Source organism: Schistocerca nitens, chromosome 6 (assembly GCF_023898315.1).
Source record: "Schistocerca nitens isolate TAMUIC-IGC-003100 chromosome 6, iqSchNite1.1, whole genome shotgun sequence".
Lineage (NCBI taxonomy): Eukaryota > Metazoa > Arthropoda > Insecta > Orthoptera > Acrididae > Schistocerca > Schistocerca nitens.
The window spans coordinates 142200844-142226930 of NC_064619.1; the positions used below are offsets into that span (position 1 = coordinate 142200844).

General features: G+C 43.1%; 1 protein-coding gene across 1 annotated transcript in view; it reads right to left on the reverse strand.

Annotated features, from left to right (window-relative positions):
* The window catches only part of LOC126262257 (centrosome-associated protein CEP250-like), a 490208-nt gene that overhangs the window by 185458 nt on the left and 278663 nt on the right, over nt 1-26087 (reverse strand). The window contains exon 3 of the mRNA XM_049958743.1: nt 7915-8011. Within this exon, the coding sequence (XP_049814700.1) occupies nt 7915-8011 (97 nt within the window). The remainder of the gene's footprint in view (nt 1-7914; nt 8012-26087) is intronic.

Below are 26087 nucleotides of genomic sequence, written 5' to 3' on the forward strand. Positions count from 1 at the left end.
GCAACGTAAAGGAGAAAAAATCTTTTCCACAATGATGAGCAACTGTTTCTCGATTGTGAAATTTAGAGAAAACGAGGAAGACTCCAGAGCGGACACTCACACGTATGCTGCCTTTCCTTGAGCCGAAAAGAAAACTGCGAAAAATCTACATCAATGTGATCGAATAATCATTTCGATCTGTGTGCCTCAGAGTCGGGGTATAGCGCCGTTTCATTTGTTGATGGACCCTGTACAGAAGTTTGTCTTCAAATTTCTGTAGCATAATTCAGACGCACCCTTACAATGAAATAGCGAACCAAAAGCACCCCACACGCATGAGAAACCTGGGTATGTAAGCGGTCAGATTAACGAAGGAACAGAAAGCAAGTGAAGAGACAATAGTATTTGTTTTGTTGCTAGACCCATATGCGTTACTTCCTCTTATTGGCGGCGCAGCAGTTTAAACTTGCCCCAAAGCATCCTGGCTGTACGAATTATACAGCAAAATTTCGTTTGTAATCCAGTTAGCGTTTTTTTCTGTTTTAGTGAGATTGTGAGATATGCATGCCCGTAATTTACATACAGGTCTTCGACAAAAATGTGGAAACACTGCGAGAAAAATATGCTTGAATATAAATCCAGATGCTATCCAAGCCTGCAGGTGGCGCTGTTTTATTTGATCACGAACGGAACCTGTGCAATGACCTCAGTAAATTGCAAGTGTTAAGTCGTGGTCGGAACAGAGTTCTGTGTAGAGGGGAGCGCATTGTATTTCAGCTAAGTAAATACAGGCGTGGGCAAATTGTTGGTGCTCGTTTGGAGAGTGCTTCCTTAACCAAGGTAGCTGAAGTGTTTGATTTTTCAAGAGGCACTGCATTGAAGATTTATATCGCATATAGGGAAGGCGGAAAAACATCATCTGCTAAACCACAACGCCGACGAAGCTGTGTGTTGAGTGATCGTGACTGACAGTTACTGGAGAGGGTTGTGACGAAAAATAAGAGGACGACAACTGCAAAAGTCAATGCATAACTGAATCTCACACCCACGAATCCTGTCAGCACCAAAATAACACGAACGGAGCTCCATAAATTTGGATCTGCGGAGTGCAACAAAAGTACAGAGTGAGTCAAAAAGGACTTTACAACTTTGGAATTATATAGAAATTTACTGAGATAACTTATAGAATCGGTACGTCTGTCATTTTGTAGCAAACAACCTCAAGTTTGATTCACGTAGTACATCAGTACATCATTCTGCCACCAGGAGCGGAAGCGTAGTGCACAGTTACAATGGCTACTTTCAGTGGGGCACAGTGTGCTCTCTGCATGTTTTGGTTTCGTGAAGAAAAGAAAACTCTGCAAACAACTGATCGGCGTGAATTTCGCACCGAATACGCTAAAGAATCTCCAAGCAGGTTTACAATTTACTCTTGGCAGAAGAACTTTATTGACACGGGTTCTTCACTGCGACATGATAAATCACCAGGTCGACCGCGTGTTGACGATTATATACAAGGTTAGGGAGAACTTTGCCCACTGTCCACAAAAATCAATGCGATATGCGCCTCGCGGGACCGGCATTCCACAAAAGACTGTTTGGCAAGATGATGCACCACACAATTTCCTCACAGACGTTCGGTGTTTCCTCGATAATTGCTTCCCATGTCCGTGAAGGTCCAATCACTGTATGTTCCTCCCCTACCGAAGCATTTAGCCGACCCGAAAAACCGACTCTACGCTGCCACTGCACGAGTTGCGCTCGATTTGCTGCAACGAGTGGAAGAAGAATTGATTACTGGTAGGATGTTTGCCGCAATTACAAATGGTAGACACATCGTACCAAAATGGCACTTGATACTTTTATATGTAACTTGAGGTCGTTTGCTACAAAATGACACGTCTACTAATTCTGCAAGTTACCTCAATAAATTTCTATTATCATTCGAAAGTTGTTAAGTCCTTTTTTGACTCATCCTGCATACCAACAAACTTGGAGTGGCTGTAGAGGATGTCTTGAGGAACAATGGATGGGAGGAACCCCTTTCCCGGAAATGTCACGCAGCGACGCTAAAGGGCGTCCAAGTTGCAGCGTAAGTCGCCTGCCATCAGGCCATCCTTCGGCTGCAACGCTGATGTACAGCAGGCCGAACTCCTCGCAGTGGACGTGCAGTATTCGAAACGTTAAGCGGCGTCTGACGCGCGAACACTTTACGCAACAACACTGTAGTGCCAAGAAGCCCAGTGGCAGCCAGGGTGTCAGCGTCACAGCTCACGCTTGCTGCCCAAGCGCTGTCTTAACGGCGGTAGTTTTTCCCTGCAACGTGGACCCTCTGTAACGTCGCCAGTTCACATTTCCAGAGATGATTTCCTACCCTCCATTTTTCCTCAAAACACCCTCTAAAATCCATGTTTGTCAGTGTATTTTCGTTACAGCCTGTGTATTTAAGCTTCCGAGTGCAGCAGATATTCAGAGATACTTCAAACTGAAGGATAATTGTGAACCGATAGAACGATCGATGAGTGCAGTGGGCCTCACAGTGAAGACTGTGTACGCATAAAAACGTAGTTCTGACGAGGGCAAAGACGGTACAAGTGCTGCATCCGTGAAATTGTATCTATCCTGGTTTAATTTACAAATTCTGCAAGGAATTTTAATCTGAATGAATTAATTCCCAAGATCGTTCACAACCTTAATTAGCAATACAGAATGGGCGAAATACGAAATAATTTGTCACAAATACTATGGAAAAATGTAGGACGAGTATAGAGTCAAGGTCAAGACTTCAGAAGACTTCTGTTATGCAGCTGTGTAATAACCGTTTCGTCCACAGTTCACAATGTTATTAAGTTACTTCTTTACCAGTTTTGTTTAAAACTCAAGTTCGTCGCTAAAACCCTCTGGGCTTAACTTCATAATATGATCAGTTATAGTGGCACAGGCAGATTTACATATTCTGTATCACCCTCCACACATTTCCCTCTAAATTTCATCTCTTGGGTCAGTCACCGATGGGCTGTGAGATGTGAACATGGGATATGCTATGAGAAGATAGAAGTGTAAGCAAGTCAAGGCCTGCAGTAAGTAAATTATTTGTATCGCTCTAACCTGGAGAAAGATTTAATTGAAGAACAACTGTACCTATTTTTCGTGGGCTTTTTACTCCACAGTTACTGGGTTGTTATAATTAAAGTGCAGCTGCTCACAGAGGTCCAGTGTGAGCTGAAATTATCGTATGGCACCGAAACTTGGTATATATGCTAATGCGTTAATGCGGAATCGACTTACGCTTAAAAAATTAATTCCAATTTTGGCCACCAAGTGCAATTCTGACGGTGTGAATGCAAGAGACACGTATAGAAATGTTTCCGTATGTAGGGCATTAGGAGCGGATGGTATAAGAGAGATGTATAGAAATGTTTCCATATGTATGGCATTAGGAACGGGTAGTATGCTGCACAGGTCCAACAAGTGAGATAAGCATAATATTGATTTTATTATTAACTGCTGGTTACACATTTTGTTCAATTTGAGCATCGAAGACGTCCACGAGACGCTGCAGCCGGAAAACGACGTGATTAATAGCGCTCGCTGCAGCTCCGCTGAAATCAGAGCAACGTGTTCCTATATACTGGCCTTCAGCTCAGGTAGAAACCGAACGAGTCCCTGGTAAGCGTATTCTTTTAGATATCTCCAGAGCCAAAAATCACATTAATTTACATCAGGTGACCTTGTAGGCCACGATCCTGGTGAATGTCTGGATATGACACGTTCGTTTAAGGTTGCATTAAGCAGATCTTCATACGGCGAGCGATGTGAGGTGTTGCCCCACCTTGCACGAAAACAGTGATTCCCACACAGTTGCGCTCTTTAATAACAGGAATCATATGCCGTACAAGAGGTCTCCCAACGTGCAAAAGTCACGGTACACCAGGCTGGCTCTCTGGGTGTATTCTGTTCAAAGGACAGTCCGTGAATAAAGGTGCTTGTGAACTCACACCACACAGTCACACACGGTAGGTGCCATGGCTCTTCGTGCACAACACTACCCCAAATCCAGCAGTTCTATGTATTCACTGTACGCTGTAGTCTAAAATGTTCCCTGTCACTCCATAGAGAATAGGCCGGCCACATCATGGACCGTGCCAGAAACCGAAGAGCGAATTCAGAACGTTGCTGCGCTCCTGCACCATTTGGTCCTCGTACGGATACCAGCGTAAAATAGACCACAAAACAGACCACAGGACTTTCCGTACTGTTGGCCATGTGACGAATAATTCTCGCGACATTGGACGAGCACTAGCACTACAAGGGGCAAGCTCGTCAGTAACTTCCACGGGGATAGGAAGCCTTTGTCTTCCACGTGCCGCACCAAGTTCATCCGCGTTTTCTAATTTCATTATCATCTCCTTTAAACAATTTAATGATAGCGGGTCTCTCCTCAGACCTTACAGACGGCAGTACTCTCTCAGTGCAGCACTATCATTGCTGCCGTTCATACCAAACAGATTCACAAACAGCGCACAGTTTCTCTTCTCAATAGCCATGCTGTTCACTCACGTTATGACTTGTCAAATGACATCGCGGATTCATACCGTCATACAAACAGTGTTCAGCGCCAGATCTGCACCGGGATGCCAAAACTAGAACTAGTTTTTTTCCCCAGGGTAAATCGGCTCCGCATTACGGCATTAGCATATCTACCACGTTTCGTTGTCATATGACAATTACAGCCAACACCAGACCCTCGTAAGTTGCTACACTTTAATTGTAACTAACCGGTATGAATAAGCTTGTACAAAAAAGCTCTCGAGTAAAATGAATTTGTTTGCAATTATACTGTAATGTATTCTCTCAAATTAATTTTACGGAAGATCTGTGAACCTCTCTACAACTTTTCATGCATCCAATTAACATCCAAAGAAGATCCACCCGATGAATCCGGTTTTCTCTGTCGGGATGAGAGAGTCTAGTATCTGCTTAAAAACTGTTTGAAGATCTTTCCTGGAGTGTCCAGTTTAACACACTCTCTTAGATGGCTCCAGGATAATCCTTCAGACTGGAGGGAGTACGTAAAATTCTAACTACATAGTGAAATACCTTAAACATTCGAGACTACCAAGTAGTATGTCGCCAAGTGACTTGTGGGCGCCTGCAACGGAAGCAGTGGGTCTGAAAGTAAGACACTTATAATGAACAATACACTAACAATGCTTTTTTGATGAATATAGAAGACTATGGAGATTTTATTTGCGGCCACGCAAAGGTAATGAATAAAACGTAATGAAGCCGGTTATGCAGAGACCTTTAATAGCATCTCTATTGAAATTTACTATAGTTCCTGTGATAGTAACATTAATGTATAGCCTTTTAGCTAATTTATTATAACGTTATAATTGCTTTTCAGAGCCCCCTTGCCACTTGCAAAATTTACTATGGAAGTTGATGCACATGGCCGCTATTCAACGAGATCATTCCTCTTATTGCGGCTTTGTATTACGGAAGAAGAACAGCTCGACAGTAATCTTTAATTGGGCGTATTATGTGTCGTCTACTTGCCAACGAAAGCTGTAGCTTGTGTAGTAAAGCTGACGCCGTTTTAAATTGAACGAACAGCATGTCTGACTGGCATGCCTGTGACTCTGGTTCTGGTCGCGGTATTGTCAGGGATTTTTTCTTGATGGAAGGATTGGAATGAAGTGCACACAGCCAAGTGAAGCCAGCTGAGGCGCTACTTGAACGAGACGTAGCGATTCCAACGTCTGCTAAGCTGACCGACGGCCGGACATCGGGATGCTGACCCAGGCCACCCCATTCCGCATCCGAATGCGTGACAGAGGATGACACGGCGGCCGGTCGGAATGGCGTTGTCCTCTGGTCCCAATGGAGGAGTTTCTTTTAATTTTGTGTCTTGTATTTTCTTACTGGCTGATTACCTCATTAAACTCACGGAAACTGGTCATATTTTCTGAATGTTTGATTAAGAATAAGCGATTTTGAATATTAATTCGCGACATAACCCTGCAGTGAAATGTTGCATCCCATAAGGCGGATCACCAGCACCACCACCAGCACCACCAGCACCACCACCACCACCACCATCAGCAGCAGCAGCAGCATTTTCACAATCACTGCCGAACAAAGCATTTCTCCAGACTTCTCCAAGCATTATGGTTTTCAGCTACATGCATCCATGTTTCTCCTGCATGATTTTTTTACACCACCTATCCAACTCCCATTTAGGGTTCTTTCTTGCCTCTAGGAATCCAGAAAAAATTTTCTTAGACCATTTACCACCTATCCGGCGGCTACGTGTCTCACTTACGCCATTCCGTATTCAGTACAGTCACAATTACGTGGTGCATTCCATTTCGTTTCCCCGTTTCTCCTAGTTAATTCCCAACTTACCTGTCTCTACTTCTCGTTGCGCAAGCTTAATTTTGAACGGTTTTCACTTTCAACGTCCATGTCTCACTGCCACAAGTCAAAATCGGTAGTACAATCTGATTATATACTTTTTGTTTCAGACACATCAAGAGCTAAATTTTGAAAACCATAATAGCTTACTAACAGCACTCGCGCCCATTTTCATTCTAACGTTTATTGCTTTTGCTGTCCATCCAGCGTTTTCCTTCGGCTGCCGCAAATACTAATACTCAAACACTGTTTCTGTGGCTTCACTGCTCATTTCTACTACTTTCTTTTCGATGCGTTCGTTGTATATTATCTTATTATACAGGGCCATCAGAAAGAGTAAGAGTGTTGCAGGGTAGGTTGTGCTGAGAAATAAATTGTTAAGAAAAAAATTTAATATGACTTTGCGGACGTTGTGGCCTATTTTACACCATATTTTAGATCTAGGTGACGATGCTATGCTGAGTGTATATATGTTTTGACGATATCATTACGGCTCTATCAGATTAGGACATGGTGTAGAACGGGTCTTAAGATGGTCATACTGACTGAAACCGGTCATCCTCAAAGTAATTTATATTGTGATCAAACACTGGAATAAAAAAAAATTGACAGTATTGGATCACTGTTCATATTCGCGAGTATGTCGCAGCTGGTGGAATTAGTATTGAAGTTAACCAATCACGCCGTTGAGGGCACAGGTCCAAGTGGCCCGCCATAGACGGTTTCGCTAAAGAAGTTCTTCGTTTTGTTTCCTAAAACTGAACGAAAGAGCGATACAGAAATTGGACATGGGACGGTAGTAAGGATCGAACCCGAGCCAAAGGCTGAGCAGTCTGGTGCGCTATCATCTATGCTATGAGAACAACTGACACCTACTGTATGTGGTGGGCCTGTCTGGCTAACTTCAGTGCTAATTGACTCGGAAACGGCGCGTAGTATCGGATTTTTTCTTAACACTTATTTCTCAGCACAGCCTATCCTGCAACACCCTTACAAGCTTTTCAGACTGTGTCAGAGCAACCTGTATAATAAAATGAAGATGATGGTGGAGGTTGTAGTGATGCTTCACTGTCAAGCTACGCATGAACCAACAGTCAGCTCAAGCTCTACGTGCGCAGTTTTCACGAGCTTTCCCTACTCTGGAAGAAGCCGAACAATTCACCTGTTTATCTGTCAGCAATACTGACACAGACATTCGCAGCCTACTACCAAGGGCGTTTTCGGAACCCTTCATCATGTTTCTTCTATAACTGGCAAGTGTTTAAGTAATAGATACCAATAGGGCTAATCCATCCAGTGCTTTATGCCTACGCTTCTCTTCCTGTATTAACGGATTTGACTTCGAGTATAACTACCGACTTGCAGCAGTTTCATTTAAACTGTCGTTGTACTTGTGGTCATAGCCCGTAGTGGAACAACCCCGGCGGGAAGGTACTCGGCTTCAGCACGTTTTAGACACGCCCCGGCCGCGAGGAACGGGAGGCAGCGGCGGCGGTCGGCGCCGTGCGACTGACTTACCGACGCCCTTGTTCTGCAGCATCTCCAGCAGCTTCTTGATGCTCTCGTCGCGGGCCTGCAGCGTCTGCTTCTGCGTCTCTATCCGCAGCTCCAGCTCCTGTCAACACCAGACACACCAAATTAGCAACACGTCACATGACTGCAACGAAAAAATCCTGCCGTCTACCAAGAGTCAGTCTGCTCACTGCTGCTACCCCAGCGTCAACAACTTATTACAAGGGAGACAGGACAACCAAGAGTACAGGATGACAGCATCACCATCAAAGCAAATGGAAACTTGATAAACAACAAGCCGGAAGTCGAAAACGTTTTGAATAATCATTTTCTTAAATGTTGTAGAGAAAATAGCATATAAATGTTCATTAGAAGAAGCAAGGCAGTTAATGAAAGAGGCCTTACCCACACCATTTGACAATTGAAATTCCACCCACCTCTCCTTCTGAAATTAGGAAGATAATAAACTCTCTCAAGAATAAAAGCTCACATGGAATTGATGGCATTTCCAGCAGGATAATAAAAGCTTGTTCCCAAGAAATAAGTGGGATTCTTAGTCACTTATGTAGTAGCTCCTCTCTGAAGCAGGGTATTTTCCCAGATATACTGAAGTATGCCATTGTTAAACCACTGCATAAAAAAGGGGATACGTCTGATGTCAAATCTCTCTGATACGTCTGATGCCCAATCTCTCTTCTGACTGCCTTATCCAAAATTCTTGAAAAAGTAATGTATTGTAGAGTAGCTTCACACCTTTGTAAAAATAAAGTTTTAACAAAATGTCAGTTTGGTTTCCAGAAGGGTTTTTTAACGGAAAATTCTGTATATACCTTCACTAAAGAAATATTAAATGCTCTGAGTAACCGGAAGTCACGCGCTGGGATTTTTTGTGATCTATCAAAGGCTTTTGATTGTGTAAATCATGGAATACTTCTAGATAAGCTCAAGTACTGTGGTATGAATGGGACAGTGCTCAAATGGTTTAAATCATACCTAACTGGAAGAGTGCAGAAAGATGAAACAAACAGTTCACATAATATGCAAAAAACTGGTGATTTCTCAAACTGGGGAACAATCAAGAATTGTTGTTGTTGTTGTTGTTGTGGTCTTCAGTCCTGAGACTGGTTTGATGCAGCTCTCCACGCTACTCTATCCTGTGCAAGCTTCTTCATCTCCCAGTACCAACTGCAACCTACATCCTTCTGAATCTGCTTAGTGTATTCATCTCTTGGTCTCCCTCTACGATTTTTACCCTCCACGCTGCCCTCCAATACTAAATTGGTGATCCCTTGATGCCTCAGAACATGTCTTACCAACCGATCCCTTCTTCTGATCAAGTTGTTCCATAAACTTCTCTTCTCCCCAATCCTATTCAATACTTCCTCATTAGTTACGTGATCTACCCACCTTATCTTCAGCATTCTTCTGTAGCACCACATTTCGAAAGCTTCTATTCTCTTCTTGTCCAAACTATTTATCGTCCATGTTTCACTTCCATACATGGCTACACTCCATACAAATACTTTCAGAAACGATTTCCTGACACTTAAATCTATACTCGATGTCAACAAATTTCTCTTCTTCAAAAACGCTTTCCTTGCCATTGCCAATCTACATTTTATATCCTCTCTACTTCGACCATCATCGGTTATTTTGATCCCCAAATAGCAAAACTCCTTTACTACTTTAAGTGTCTCATTTCCTAATCTAATTCCCTCGGCATCACCCGACTTAATTCGACTACATTCCATTATCCTCGTTTTGCTTTTGTTGATGTTCATCTTTCAAGACGCTATCCATTCCATTCAACTGCTCTTCTAAGTCCTTTGCTGTCTCTGACAGAATTACAATGTCATCGGCGAACCTCAAAGTTTTTATTTCTTCTCTATGGATTTTAATACCTACTCCGAATTTTTCTTTTGTTTGCTTCTCTGATCGCTCAATATACAGATTGAATAACATTGTGGAGAGGCTACAACCCTGTCTCACTCCCTTCCCAACCACTGCTTCCCTTTCATACCCCTCGACTCTTATAACTGCCATCTGGTTTCTGTACAAATTGTAAATAGCCTTTCGCTCCATGTATTTTACCCCTGCCACCTTTAGAATTTGAAAGAGAGTATTCCAGTCAACATTGTCAATAGCTATCTCTAAGTCTACAAATGCTAGAAACGTAGGTTTGCCTTTCCTTAATCTTTCTTCTAAGATAAGTCGTAAGGTCAGTATTGCCTCACGTGTTCCAGTATTTCTATGAAATCCAAACTGATCTTCCCCTAGGTCGGATTCTACTAGTTTTTCCATTCGTCTGTAAAGAATTCGTGTTAGTATTTTGCAGCTGTGGCTTATTAAACTGATTGTTCGGTAATTTTCACATCTGTCAACACCTGCTTTCTTTGGGATTGGAATTATTATATTCTTCTTGAAGTCTGAGGGTATTTCGCCTGTTTCATACATCTTGCTCACCAGATGGTAGAGTTTTGTCAGGACTGGCTCTCCCAAGGCCGTCAGTAGTTCCAATGGAATGTTGTCTACTCCGGGGGCCTTGTTTCGACTCAGGTCTTTCAGTGCTCTGTCAAACTCTTCACGCAGTATCGTATCTCCCATTTCATCTTCATCTACATCCTCTTCCATTTCCATAATATTGTCCTCAAATACATCGCCCTTGTATAGACCCTCTATATACTCTTTCCACCTTTCTGCTTTCCCTTCTTTGCTTAGAACTGGGTTGCCATCTGAGCTCTTGATATTCATACAAGTGGTTCTCTTATCTCCAAAGGTCTCTTTAATTTTCCTGTAGGCAGTATCTATCTTACTCCTGGTGAGATAAGCCTCTACATCCTTACATTTGTCCTCTACCCATCCCTGCTTAGCCACTTTGCACTTCCTCTCAATCTCATTTTTGAGACATTTGTATTCCTTTTTGCCTGCTTCATTTACTGCATTTTTATATTTCCTCCTTTCATCAATTAAATTCAATATTTATTCTGTTACCCAAGGATTTCTACTAGCCCTCGTCTTTTTACCTACTTGATCCTCTGCTGCCTTCACTACTTCATCCCTCAAAGCTACCCATTCTTCTTCTACTGTATTTCTTTCCCCCATTCCTGTCAATTGTTCCCTTATGCTCTCCCTGAAACTCTGTACAACCTCTGGTTCTTTCAGTTTATCCAGGTCCCATCTCCTGAAGTTCCTACCTTTTTGCAGTTTCTTCAGTTTTAATCTACAGGTAGATTGTGGTCAGAGTACACATCTGCCGCTGGAAATGTCCTACAATTTAAATGTCTTACAATCAAGACTGGGGTGCCGCAAAGTTTGGTCTTGGGTCCTCTGCTGTTCTTAAGATATACTGATGACTTGCCATTCTATATTCACGCAGATGCAAAGTTGGTACTTTTTGTCGATGATACAAGTATAGCTGTAACACCCAACAGCAAGAATTAACTGGTGAAATTGAAAATGATGTTTTTCAGAAAATCATTAAGTGGTTCTCTGCAAATGGGCTCTCATTAAACTTTGACAAAACACAGTATATACAGTTCCACACAGTAAATGGAATGACCCCATTAATAAATACAGACTTCGATCAGAAATCGGTAGCTAAGGTAGAATATACAAAATTTCTAGGTGTATGCATTGATGAGCGGTTGAACTGGAAAAAAACACACTGAGGATCTGCTGAAACGTTTGAGTTCAGCTACTGATGCTATTAGGGTCATTGCAAATTTTGGCTATATACTTCTGAGTAAATTAGCTTATCACGCCTATTTTCATTCTCTGCTTTCGTATGGCATCATATTCTGGGGTAACTCATCATTGAGTAAAAGAGTGTTCATTGCACAAAACCGTGTAATCAGAATAATTGCTGGAGCTCATCCAAGATCATCCTGCAGACACTTATTTAAAGAGCTAGAAATCTTCACTGTAGCCTCACAATATATATATATATATATATATATATATATATATATATATATATATATATATATATATATATATATATATACTTATGAAATTTGTTATTAACAATCCGAACGAATTCAAAAGTAATAGTAGTGTACATGGCTACAACACTAGGAGAAAGGATGATCTTCAGTACTCAAGGTTAAATATAACTTTGGCTCAGAAGGGGGAAAATTATGCTGCCACAAAAGTCTTTGGTCACTTACCTAATAGCATCAAAAGTCTGACAGATGGCCATATAGCATTTAAAAGGAAATTAAAAGATTTTCTTAATGGCAACTCCTTCAACTCATTAGATGAATTTTTGGATATAGTAAGTGGGTAATTTCCCAACCCCCACAAAAAAATTAAAAATATTGAGTGTCATGTAATATTTCGTCTAATGTAATATCTTGTATAGACACCTTTTATTAACCTGACACGTTCCACATCATTACGAAGTGTCGTATTCATGATCTATGGAACAAGTACTAATCTAATCTTGAATTTACTGAATGAAGGACGTAATTTACATAGAGTGTTGGAAAGAAAACTGAAAGTGGGGCCAGAGCATTGCATGGGACGTGGCATGGGGCAAAATTTCTGTATAACAAAGGCCGGAAATGAATCGTTGTATAACTACGACGACTGCACGGTAGTCAACAGCTGCGAAAAACTGGTCTGAGACCGAGACTTTCATTTGAAACACACCAGAAATTTTCGATAGAGCGAACCAAGTACTTCTTCGAGGATATCAACTTTGTAGTGAAACTGCGGAAAGCAATTTCGAGAATTTACAGTAAAAATGCTATTTGAGAAAACAAGTGTTTATAATTTAAAATATTTTCCTCTTCGTCGGAGACTTAGGTTATAGTTCTTTATTTACCTGTACCCTGAGACCAGATTCCATGAGGAAGTTTGTGCACCAGGATCATACAAGAATTGCAAGGAAGGGAAACTCCAGCATTGGTGGTATAAATTTGAAACCGCTGTTTTATTATTATTGCACACCGATTTCAATCGGAGAGTGATCATCCTCAGTGCTAGACTAAGTCCTGTGGAATCATACAGTCATGCACAAAATACAACTTCAATCATAGGTGTTTATCGTGAAAAACATGGCAACTAGCAGGTAAGAGTCCACAGGACTTAGTCTTGCTCTCAAGATGATCATTCTGTGATTCAAATCGATATGCAACAATAATAATAAAAATGTTTTAAATTTATATGACTAACCTAAGGACATCACATACATCCATGCCCGAGGCAGGATTCGAACCTGCGACCGTAGCGGTAGCGCGGCTCCAGACTGTAGCGCCTAAAACCGCTCGGCCACTCCGGTGAATGTCCATGCTCTCATTATGTAGTACAAATTAAACTACTTGGCGTTTAGTTCTCATTATCATAAACATTGCACCTTACAGTACCACATGTCGACTGCCTTACTATGATACCCACCAGCCCACCCCCCAACCTAAAAAATACTCTTACCCCATGAACTGTTGCGCCCTTGAAGTGAATGGTTCTCGTTGCACCCTTACCCGGTTCATGGCTGACGCTACAGATCATTCATTTATAATCATCATCATCATATAACGTATGACGAGATTAAGCGGTGGAAGTTGAAGTTGTCACCCATAAGAATACATTACCCGCCGGAGTCAAAAACTTAGTGCGGCAGCGGTCTGAGAAAAAATTTAGGGTTCCTTGGGCTGTTTATGGCTGACGCTACAGATCAAATAACACTATACACGATCATGTCACTTACAGAGCTGAACTTCATAACAGTACCAATGATCTCTAATAAACACTGATACAGAATCATCTTCCGAAAGCTTACACACAATGCGGGTCCATACAGACAAATGTTTGTCAATAAAAAAATTAGCAGACACATCACTTCTCGTAGCGGCATACGACTGGGTTACCATAAAAGTCGTGTTTACCGAGCGAGGGGGCGCAGTGGCTAGCACACTGGACTCGCATTCGGGAGGACGACAACGTTTCAAACCCGCGTCCGGCCATCCTGGTTTAGGTTTTCCGTGATTTCCCTCAATCGCTTCGGGCAAATTCCGGGTATGGTTCCTTTGAAAGGCCACGGCCGACTTCCTTCCCCATCCTTCCCCAACCCGATAGGACCGATGACCTCGCTGTTTGGTCCCCATCCCCATATCAACCACCCAAAAGTCCTGTATGCGATAACATCAAGAGGAGGAAAATTCTCCACACTTGTTGCCAAAGAACGGACAGCTGAATCAACACGAACAATACCAATAGTCAATCACACTTGTCCAACTTCAGCAGCAACATTAGTTAAAGCAGAATCAATACGTGCACCACGAAACATCGGCTGAGCAGGGGAGCCTAGATTTTCCTTGGTCCGTTGCCGCGCTAAGTCGGGATACGGGATATAGACTTCGGCGCGTAATGTATTCTTAGGAGTGACAACTCAACTTTCATCGCTTAATCTCGTGATACGCCCCATGGTAATGATGTTTTTGATGATGATTATGATCATAAATGACTAATATGTAGCGTCAACCATGAACCTGGAGAGGGTACAACGAGAACAATTCACTACGACGGAGGGGGAGGGGGGGAGGTATTTTAAAGAATTAGATTTTGGAAATTCGGGTTAAATGAATACACATCCACGCGCTTGTCGCTGGTGCCGTTTTACCGCCGTAGTTCTGACCTTCGGGTATATGTAAAATTCTGTTCGACTGTACGTCCCCTACTCTACTCCGACATTTTTATCAGGTTTTGTTTCCTGTACGGTGTTTAACAATATCGATTGAGGCTGCGTAATATGAATATTTATTTGAAGTCTTGTGGAACCAGTATCGGTCATTAAGCCCATCTCTAGCGCGATGAGAAAACTAAAGCAAAAACCAATGAGAACTGACATTTACCTAAAAATAATTTCACAGCAGTAAATATTATTGTATCATGTCGGCCTACAAACCAACTGTCAGACTGCAGTCCACTAACCTGATGATTGCGTTACACTGACGTGATTACTGATCGAATGCATCTATCGCAAATGGATGACTGAATATGGAAAGTGAAAAGCAAAGAGCACGCATCGCACAGTGGAATTTTAAAGCAAGCGAAGTAGATTGACGCTGATTGAATTGTGTCCCAAATAGCACACTCGAATTTTCCAAGGAACTGCAGTTTATGTAAAAGAAGCACACACAGGCAGAGGTACTTTGACGGTTCTTTATTGACGAGAAGAATTTTAGTTCTTTCTATATTCGGGCAGATTTACTTCCTGTTACAGGTCACAATAATATATCGTGATTGTTTTACAACACTTACATGAGAAAACATATTCTAGTCCGAGTTAAATGCTAGTGCAAATATTATCGGCTGTCAGAAGCGCTTGAATATATAGTACGTCAAACAATCTCAACAGCAGGAAACGATGTTCAGTTGAGGATCAAATACCAGTATGGATAACAGGTTCGACGTACACATGTGGAACATAATAATTTTCTTTGCAGCGAAAGCGATACATTCACGAGAAAAATAGTGAACCTACTACTACTACTTCAAATACGTTTACGACACAATCTTTGTAACAAGTGACAGATCTTCATGATACAAAAAAAAAGTTTACCTTATTTTTTAAAAATTCTGTTAAATTTAAAATTAAAATAAAATTCAGAGTTTTGGAACTAATTTCGCACTACTGAAGAGATAGGAGAACTGAGTCTGAAACTGTTGCCCATAAACTTCATATCAGAATCCTGTATTTTGAAGGCCTACGTCAGAAATACAGGTCACACAGAGAACTGCCAGTATCGCCTCAGACATATCCTTCATTGATGCGCCTACTGATGCCTCTACTAGATTCAGAGGTATAACTGTTAAGAAACACAAAGCAAGGCATCTGTGTTAGCACAAAACATTCATACTCTCTTAGTATTTACTTGGACGCATATTAACCTTACGCTGATACAACTTATCCGCGTCAAGAGATATGACATCTAAACAGCGATTATACTCTGCTTATTTCATGAGACAGTTACACCGGAAGAATATTTCAGGAAATAACGACGGAGTTGTCCACAAAATAAAAATGCTTCTGCAGCTGTACTTGTGAGGCAGTCCGCAGGTGAGTCAAATAAAAGAGAGCCAGCAGCGATCAAAATCAGTCAATTTCACACTAAATGGTGAGCTTCAGCGTGAAGCTATGTAGGCATGCAGTGTTTTCTTGTCATAGTGACATTGGACGTGGTTTGCCATTAGATTCGTTGCATCCGACAGTAAAATGCAAAGTTTGTATGCACAAATCTGATTGTGGATTGAAAGAGGCCTCTAAGCTTAACGTGCCTATCAGATGAACAAAACACCATTATGAGCGTCATATGCCATCATTCTACGAGTCACTGTTGTACGGTTTGAAATACGACGCAGGGCACCGGTGTCCCTAAACTATAAGACCCTATCTCCCCACCCTCTACTCTCCACACGTTGAAAAAAAACAAATATATATATATATATATATATATATATATATATATATATATATATATATATCGTCGGGATTCGAAACACGTGGTTCAAGGTTGGTAATACCGAGTGTAAAATCAAAGACTTCTTAGAATTAAGTAGAAGACGCGATTAAAGGCAAGAATTAATCAGAACACCTTAATAGTTGTTAAGTACTAAAAACTGATTCTTAATTTTGTGTGTTCTGGAGGTGACGGAAATGATAATATTCCTAGAGTAAAGAGGCATTTGCCCCGATTTTTACAACAAAATAACTAATTCAAAAATGGTTCAAATGGTTCTGAGCCCTATGGGACTCAACTGCTGAGGTCATAAGTCCCCTAGAACTTAGAACTACTTAAACCTAACTAACCTAAGGACAACACAAACATCCATGCCCGAGGCAGGATTCGAACCTGCGACCGTAGCGGTCGCGCGGTTCCAGACTGTAGCGCCAGAACCGCTCGGCCACCAGCGGCCGGCAAATAACTAATTGACTTGATAAGTTACATGTCGTCACTAAGATGACAATGTCCGTTAAAACAGAGTCTTTGTGTGCAATAATGCTGGAAGCTGAAGAAATGAATTAAAATTTGTGCCACGGCCGGGATTCGAACCCAGGTTCGAGCCCCGGCCGTGGCACAAATTTTAATTCATTTCTTCAGCTTCCAGAATTATCGCAGATAAAGATGAGACTTAAATGTCTCGGGGAAACTATAATTATAAGAGTCTTTGTAGATAAGAAACAGCTTTCAGGCACTGGCGTAAACCAGCATGATGAAATTGATGGTTTTGCAGTAGTGTTTAAAAGGGGGTCAAGGAGGAACAGCAGCAGCCACTTTTAGCTAAACTTCCAGGAAACAACCCGCACTTCTGCGATACAGTCACAAAAATACCTGGACCAGTAGCTTAGATGCCGTGATGATAGATGTTTACCTCAGTACTGAAGCCTCAGAAGCTTGGCTGGATCCATCTCACAGCATTTTGTGTTGATCACGTCGCCAGACGGTCCTTCAAACCTCTAACATGTTTCCAACAGGACAATGAATATCTGAGGATGCTCGCGTCTGCTGAGCATAAGTAATCAATATATGGAATAATACGAGACCTGTGCCAGTTTATCAGTGCCTGACTATAACCGTCATTGTGTCCCCTACTGGTGATACCTGCCTGCATTTGCTAAAATTGTTGGTAATCCGAAATGTGAACTCTAACTGCTGATTTTGACTTCACCCGGTCTTACCGTGAAATACACTCCTGGAAATTGAAATAAGAACACCGTGAATTCATTGTCCCAGGAAGGGGAAACTTTATTGACACATTCCTGGGGTCAGATACATCACATGATCACACTGACAGAACCACAGGCACATAGACACAGGCAACAGAGCATGCACAATGTCGGCACTAGTACAGTGTATATCCACCTTTCGCAGCAATGCAGGCTGCTATTCTCCCATGGAGACGATCGTAGAGATGCTGGATGTAGCCCTGTGGAACGGCTTGCCATGCCATTTCCACCTGGCGCCTCAGTTGGACCAGCGTTCGTGCTGGACGTGCAGACCGCGTGAGACGACGCTTCATCCAGTCCCAAACATTCTCAATGGGGGACAGATCCGGAGATCTTGCTGGCCAGGGTAGTTGACTTACACCTTCTAGAGCACATTGGGTGGCACGGGATACATGCGGACGTGCATTGTCCTGTTGGAACAGCAAGTTCCCTTGCCGGTCTAGGAATGGTAGAACGATGGGTTCGATGACGGTTTGGATGTACCGTGCACTATTCAGTGTCCCCTCGACGATCACCAGTGGTGTACGGCCAGTGTAGGAGATCGCTCCCCACACCATGATGCCGGGTGTTGGCCCTGTGTGCCTCGGTCGTATGCAGTCCTGATTGTGGCGCTCACCTGCACGGCGCCAAACACGCATACGACCATCATTGGCACCAAGGCAGAAGCGACTCTCATCGCTGAAGACGACACGTCTCCATTCGTCCCTCCATTCACGCCTGTCGCGACACCACTGGAGGCAGGCTGCACGATGTTGGGGCGTGAGCGGAAGACGGCCTAACGGTGTGCGGGACCGTAGCCCAGCTTCATGGAGACGGCTGCGAATGGTCCTCGCCGATACCCCAGGAGCAACAGTGTCCCTAATTTGCTGGGAAGTGGCTGTGCGGTCCCCTACGGCACTGCGTAGGATCCTACGGTCTTGGCGTGCATCCGTGCGTCGCTGCGGTCCGGTCCCAGGTCGACGGGCACGTGCACCTTCCGCCGACCACTGGCGACAACATCGATGTACTGTGGAGACCTCACGCCCCACGTGTTGAGCAATTCGGCGGTACGTCCACCCGGCCTCCCGCATGCCCACTATACGCCCTCGCTCAAAGTCCGTCAACTGCACATACGGTTCACGTCCACGCTGTCGCGGCATGCTACCAGTGTTAAAGACTGCGATGGAGCTCCGTATGCCACGGCAAACTGGCTGACACTGACGGCGGCGGTGCACAAATGCTGCGCAGCTAGCGCCATTCGACGGCCAACACCGCGGTTCCTGGTGTGTCCGCTGTGCCGTGCGTGTGATCATTGCTTGTACAGCCCTCTCGCAGTGTCCGGAGCAAGTATGGTGGGTCTGACACACCGGTGTCAATGTGTTCTTTTTTCCATTTCCAGGAGTGTATATGCAGGAGGAAGCAATGTGTTGGTCGACTTTCTAGGAACGTGCGCTTTCGGTATTTTTGACAGCAAGAAAAATTGTGATCCACATTGCCCCTCTTGTCAAGTCTAACAGTGGAACTGGACGAGCATGTTGTGATGCTTTCGCTATTATTAAACACGCCTGTGACGAGACGCACAGTTCCACTCTGGCTTTCCTCCATTTCCTTTGTCAGTCCTGTTTGGTAAGAGACTGCAAACTGTTGACCAGTACCCAAATATCGGTCGAACGATGTTTTTTTTTTTTTTTTACACTTCCAGAAGATTCTTCCAATTAATCTCAGTTTGGCATATGCTTTTCCTAAAGATAGTTTTTTATAGTCGTAGCACCTTAAATGCTCTGTACGGTTACTACCACGTATTTAAGGGGTGCTACTATTTTCCGTGATTGTTGGGAAATCCTATAATCGGACTTCATCAAGTCCTTTTACATATTTACACCCACTACATATTTATACACAGTACTGTTTACGTATATACCGGTGCTTAGGTAAATGCCATGGTCCACGTCCTCCAGAACGCGTTCGATACAGTTCCGCACTATCACCAAATGAACAGAATACTGGTGTATGGGATCTCAGACAAGTTTTATGATCGGCTTCAATAGTTCCTAGCACAGCATGTAGATCCGAACAGAAACAAATCTTCCACGCAAAAGTATCTTTGGGCGCACTTCAAGGAAGTGTTGTAGCACCACCACGTATATAAATGATACAGAGGATAATTGGGGAAGATCCTTACAGCTGTTCGTGGATTATGCTATTGTACGGTGTTGGTCACTGGAACTACAACCAGAAAGGATACCATTAATCAATTGTTTCTGGTTATTACGTCGCGGTCGAATGGATTTCACATTTACACCCAACATTTCCTTCCCATCCGCGGAGGAAATTTTCAAGAAAGGCTGTAGCTTCTTCGAGTGTCCGATTCACACCCTGGCTCGCTACTGACTGCAGGAAAATTCCGTTTAGACATGCTCCCGCGCGATGGCCTGACGTCACAAGCTTTGAATACCCGAGTGCAATTGGCCGTTGTCGACTACCATCGTCCGTTGTTGCTGTTACCCCACGGTGGAAGACTGGTACACATCTTCAGCACCGGGTTCTAAATATCATTCACTTTCACGCTTCCTCCTTCATGTTTAAATTCCTGGCTGCTTTACAATCTGTATGGTCTCTCTGTATAACATTTCATAGTATACGCTTGTGGCTTCCAGTACTGCAAACCTATCAAAATGAATTTGGTTGTCTCCTGACAGGAAACCATGTTCCGCAACAGCTGATCCATCAGTCTCCGCCCTTCTACAATTGCCGTTGTGCTCTCTAGTCGTCTTTTGATAGTTCTTTTTGTAGTACCCACGTACACCTCGCCACAACTACAAGGAAACCTATAAATTCCTGCTTTTTCCGGAACATTTAATTAATTCTGACATTTCCGGCACTAAAAGTTTATATTTTAGAAGGAAAGCAAGTAACAAAATTTTACTCATTGTGCATATACAGTATAGTACGGAGAACAAACGATTAAATTTGTAGATATTTTGGGGATATTTAAAGTGCGAAATTTGTGCACAGAGCTGCTGCCTCTAGAGTAACAATGGCTGCAGTGAGGCCAGGTATTGAGTTGAACCGGTTTTGGATGACAGATACGGGTGAGTCATTTCATACTGTTTCAGCCCTATCAGTTGGACTGGCTGGTGAGCAGTGGTGTTCCAGTCTCCTGGCAACCTATGATGTGAACTTTTCATAGGTTGGAAAATCTGGAGAACGTGCTGGTCATGGAAATAGCCGAGTACTCCCTTTATTGGGGTTGGTTAGGACGGCTTAGGCACTTTCAGTCTTGCGCTATCAACCCCATTTGATCTAACGTTTCTATCCACGTCTGATGCAAAATCATATACCATACCATACTATTAGTGAAGCCAAGGCAGTCGAGTAACTAAGCAAGGTCGTTTTGGTTGCAGCAGTATGACGATAAACTATGAACAGTAAGCAGACTGAAAATATAGAGACTGGCAGCCCAAATGCCCTAGCTCTGAGAGAGAGGCGTAGCCCATGTGACACACCAGTCTAACCCCCTGCAGAACCAACAGCAATTATCATAGCTAGATCCAGCGAGATACGGCGTGTCTGCATCGCTGTCAATGCCCGCTGTAGGCAGTGGTGCTAAACTGACAACGTTTGTTGTCCTCGAAGCCTCCAAACACGGGTACGACCACCGTGCTACTGTAAGCAGACCTGGGAGTCGTGTGAAAAGACGACGTGGTGCCACTGCTGTGTCCAGTGCTGTCATTGGGCGCATCAGTGACAGGAGACATCTCTCTGTTGGCGTGTCAAGGGAAGCTACAACAATCGTCACCATGTTGACAGTCACAGTTGCTCCACACTTCCATGTGGATACTTGTCTTTCTGCAAAAAAAGTCAGTTTCCTGACTCAAAGTACGTGACGTGGCTGTACAATCCTGTATGGCCAGAAGCACTATACGTCTGTCCTCCCGGGCGCTAGAATCTTGGAACCGTTGAGATCTTGCATGACGTTGAGTGCTGTCCTCCTGAACTCTTCGATTCCATATCCACTTGACAGTCGTGGAATCCTGGCTAAGGTGAGCAGCAATACCGTGAAATGATATGCCACATTCTTGTTACGCGACGATCCTGCTGTTGTCGAATACTGACACATGCTGCTAAACGTTTCTCCTTCTTACACGACACGTAACAGTGTCTTCTCACAGACAAACAATATTCTAATACGATTTCTGAACAAAACAATTCTAATTAATCTTTTCTTATATACAGAATGTAGATGGCGTTGCTCTCAAAACTTTCGTGCGGCTGCGCTAAAATTATGGTCATTTGCGTATCTAAGCATGGAGTACACTGAAGGGCAAAAGAAACAGGAACACTTGCCTAATATCATGCAGGGCCCCGCCCACGAGTACGCAGAAGTGTCGCAACAGGACGTGCCACGGACTCGACTAATGTCTGAAGTAGTGCTCGAGGTAACTGACCCCATGAACCCTACAGGGCTCTTTATAAATCCGTAAGAGTACGACGGGATGGAGATCTCTTCTGAACAGCACGTTACAAGGCAGCCCAGATATGATCAATAATGTTCATGTCTGGGGAGTATAATGGCCAGCGGAAGAGTTTAAGCTCAGAAGAGTGTTTCTGGAGCCAGTCTGTAGCAATTCTGGACGTATGGGGTGTCGCATTGTCCTGCTGGAATTGCCCAACTCCGTCGGAATGTGTAATGGACACGAATGGATGCAGGTGATCAGACAGGATGCTTGCGTACGTGTCACCTGTCAAGAGACGTATTTAGACGTATCAGAGGTCCCATATCACTCCAACTGGACACACCCCACACCATTACAGAGCCTCCACCATCTTCAATTGTCCCCTGCCGACGTGCAAGATCCATGGATTCATGAGGTTGTGTCCATACCCGCACACGTCCATCCGCTCGATACAATTTGGAACGAGACTCGTCCAACCATACAACGTGTTCCCAGTCATCAACAGTCCAATGTCGGTATTGACGGACCCAGGTGAGGCGTAAACGTTTGTGTCGTACAGTCATCAAGGGTACACGAGTGGGCCTTCGGCTCCGAAAGCCCTTATCGACGATGTTTCGTTGAATGGTTCGCACGCTGACACTTGTTGATGCCCCAGCGTTGAAATATGCGGCAGTTTGCGTAAGGGTTGCACATCTGTCACATTGAACGATTAGATTAGATTAGTACTTGTTCCATAGATCAAGAATACGACACTTCGTAATGATGTGGAACGTGTCAGGTTAATAAAAGGTGTCCATACAAGATATTACATTACACAAAATATTACATGACAATATTTTTAATTTTTTGTGGGCGTTGGGAAAATTACCCACTTACTATATCCAAAAATTCATCTAATGAGTAGAAGGAGTTGCCATTAAGAAATTCTTTTAATTTCCTTTTAAATGCTATATGGCTATCTGTCAGACTTTTGATGCTATTAGGTAAGTAACCAAAGACTTTTGTGGCAGCATAATGTACCGCCTTCTGAGCCAAAGTTAGCTTTAACCTTGAGTAGTGAAGACCATTCTCTTCAGTCGTTGTTGGTCCCGTTCTTGCAGGATGTCTTTCCGGCCGCAGCGATGTCGGAGATTTGATGTTTTACTGGATTTCTCGTTTTCACGGTAAACTCGTGAAAAGGTCGTACAGGAAAATACCCAGTTCATCGCTACCTCGGAAATGCTGTGTACCGTCGCTCGTGCGCCGACTACAACACCACGTTCAAATTCACTTAAATCTTGATAACCTGCCATTGTAGAGCAATAACAACTGCGCCAGACACTTTTTGTCTTACATAGGAGTTGCGACTACAGCGCCATATTCCGCCTGTTTATATATCTCTGTATTTGAATACGCATGCCAAGACCAGTTTCTTTGGCGCTTCAGGATGTATTTCATGCAGATTTGATGCTTGTTGTATTCCGCCTTCATGTTTTTACAATTTTGAAGATCAGCATTCTACACAGAGCTGCCGTAAACGTTATAAAATTGCAGCGAAACGCTGGGAGACCTGCACGTGGGTCAAATGGCTCTAAGCACTATGGAACATCTGAGGTCATCAGTCCACTAGACTTAGAACTACTTAAACCTAACTAACCTAAGGATACCACACACATTGATGCCCGAGGCAGGATTCGAACCTGCGACCGTAACAGCAGCGCGGTTCCGGACTGAAGCGCCTAGAACCGCTCGGCCACAGCGGCCGGCTGACCTGCAGAGGATCAACACTTGTTGCAGGGACTGGCCGTTGACACTCAACACACATAAATGTAATGTATTTGACATAAATAAGCGGAAAGACCAGATATTTTTGGTGACACGATTGCCGAAGAATCACTGCAAGTAGTAGCTGGGAGTGTCCGTAGAACTGATTTAATATGGAACGATCTTATGAACTATCGATCGTATGAAAGGCAGATGCCAGACAGATTCTATGGAAGAATCATCGGGAAGTGTAGTCTACCCACGAAATGGTTAGCTTAAAAAATCCCTCGATCGGCCATTTCTCCAATATTTCTCGACAGTCTGGGACCATTACAGATAGGACTGATAGAGTAAATAGAGGAAATCCAAAGTACAGCTGCAGGTTTCGTCACGGAGTTGCTCATCCAAATTGACTAGCAGTCGCTATAAGATAGGCGTTGTGGATAACGATGTGGTTTACAGTTAAAATTCCGAGAGCGTATGTACGTAAAAAATGTCAGCCAACATATTGCCTCATCTCATGTATATCTTGCAAAAAGGTCATGAAGATTCGAGCTCACATGGAGACTTACGAACAGTCGTTCTTTCAGTGTGCACTGGCGACTGGAACAAGAAAGGGAGGAAGTGAAAGTAGTACAGGAAGTAGCCTCCGTCACACACAGTAAGCTGACTCGCGGTATATATAAACTGCCGAAAAAAAATTAGAGCACCTTGAGAGAGGAATATGCCATCTGGGGTTAGGTGGATGTGCTGATAATGATTTTAACGTCATCCGCTATCAGATGAACTGAGATAGCTACCAGAGCGCCATCGATGTCTGTCCATTAAAAGGGAATGCTCACAGGCATAACGCTCGGTTCCCCACCTGTCCTACTCCACCGCAGGGCCCTTCTCTCCTTTTACCTCCCTATCTCTTTCCCCTTGTAACCACTACCCTCCCCACAAACCACATTTCTCCTTACACGTTTGTCTGTCCCACTGCCTGTATTCCCTCTGTCTACCTGAGAGTAGCGTCTACGAATATATTTCCACGAGCTTATTTCTATGGAAAAAATCACTATATGCCTACACGAACATTTATTTCTGTTACCACGCTTTTATTACTAGGAGAAGACGTCATAAAGACCGCCAATATCAAATTTAAATAGTGATGTACGTTTTATGCTGATGCTGATATAAAGGTATTGCTTCCGCACTGGAGTGGGTGGAGTTCAAATCCCGTTCCGGCTATCTAGATTTAAGTTTTCCGTAGTTTCGCTAAATCATTCGAGGTCGATACTCGTATGGTTTCTACGGGGAGGCATTCGTATATTCACTAGAGCTTTGTCCAGCTAATCTGGAGCTCCATCTCTAATCATGTTGTCGCCAACGAGAGGTTAAATCTCAATCTTTCTTACTTGTCTCTCTCTGTTTTGTGCAAAATTAAGGCTACTCTGCAATAATGTCTTTGTTTCACTACTTAAGTAATAAATTAGATTCAGAATAGAGAAATCAGTGGAGAAAAGCCATTTCTATACCAGCCAAAAATTCTTTGGACATATTGTAACGCCCACAGACAGGAAACACTCAATCGCGTCGATGTTGCACCCTGGTGAGTCAATTACGCGGTAAATGAATAACGAGATAATCACAGCACGTTGTAATAGCCAACTAAATTGGGCGATAATGGAAAGCGTATGCCCATCATGTGCGGAATTAAAGAAACAGTCAGAATTACACGTTTGACTATGTTGATTAACATATTAACTCGTGAAATTTCCAATCGCAGATTCCACTAACGCTGCCAAAATATGTTGAAAACTAAAAGAAAATAGATGGCTGTGGTATTGTTAGCTGGGAGATCCGAAAGGGTGTATTTGGTACAGCTCACGTACATAGTCACAATCCTACACGATTAGGTCTCGTTTATAAGTGCATCTGTGCATTTCAGAATTAATAGTTGTTAATGCTGCTGGCTTTTAAGTTACCATGTTGATGCATCAGACGAAAGTGGTGGCTGGGAATTATTCTTATTTCATGACATTTTTGTAAATGCATTTGAAAACTGCTTCCCCAAGAAAATAGTTAAATATACTCGTAAGAAACCTTGTAACAAACCATGGCTTACTAAGGGCATAAAAATATCTTGTAACCGGAAAAGGGAAATGTATCTGACAGCAAGAAAGAGTAGTGACCCAGAAACTATCAAACATTATAAATACTACTGTGTTATATTAAGAAAAGTTATTTAAAAAATCCAGAAGTATGTGTATCATGTCTGAAATCAGCAACTC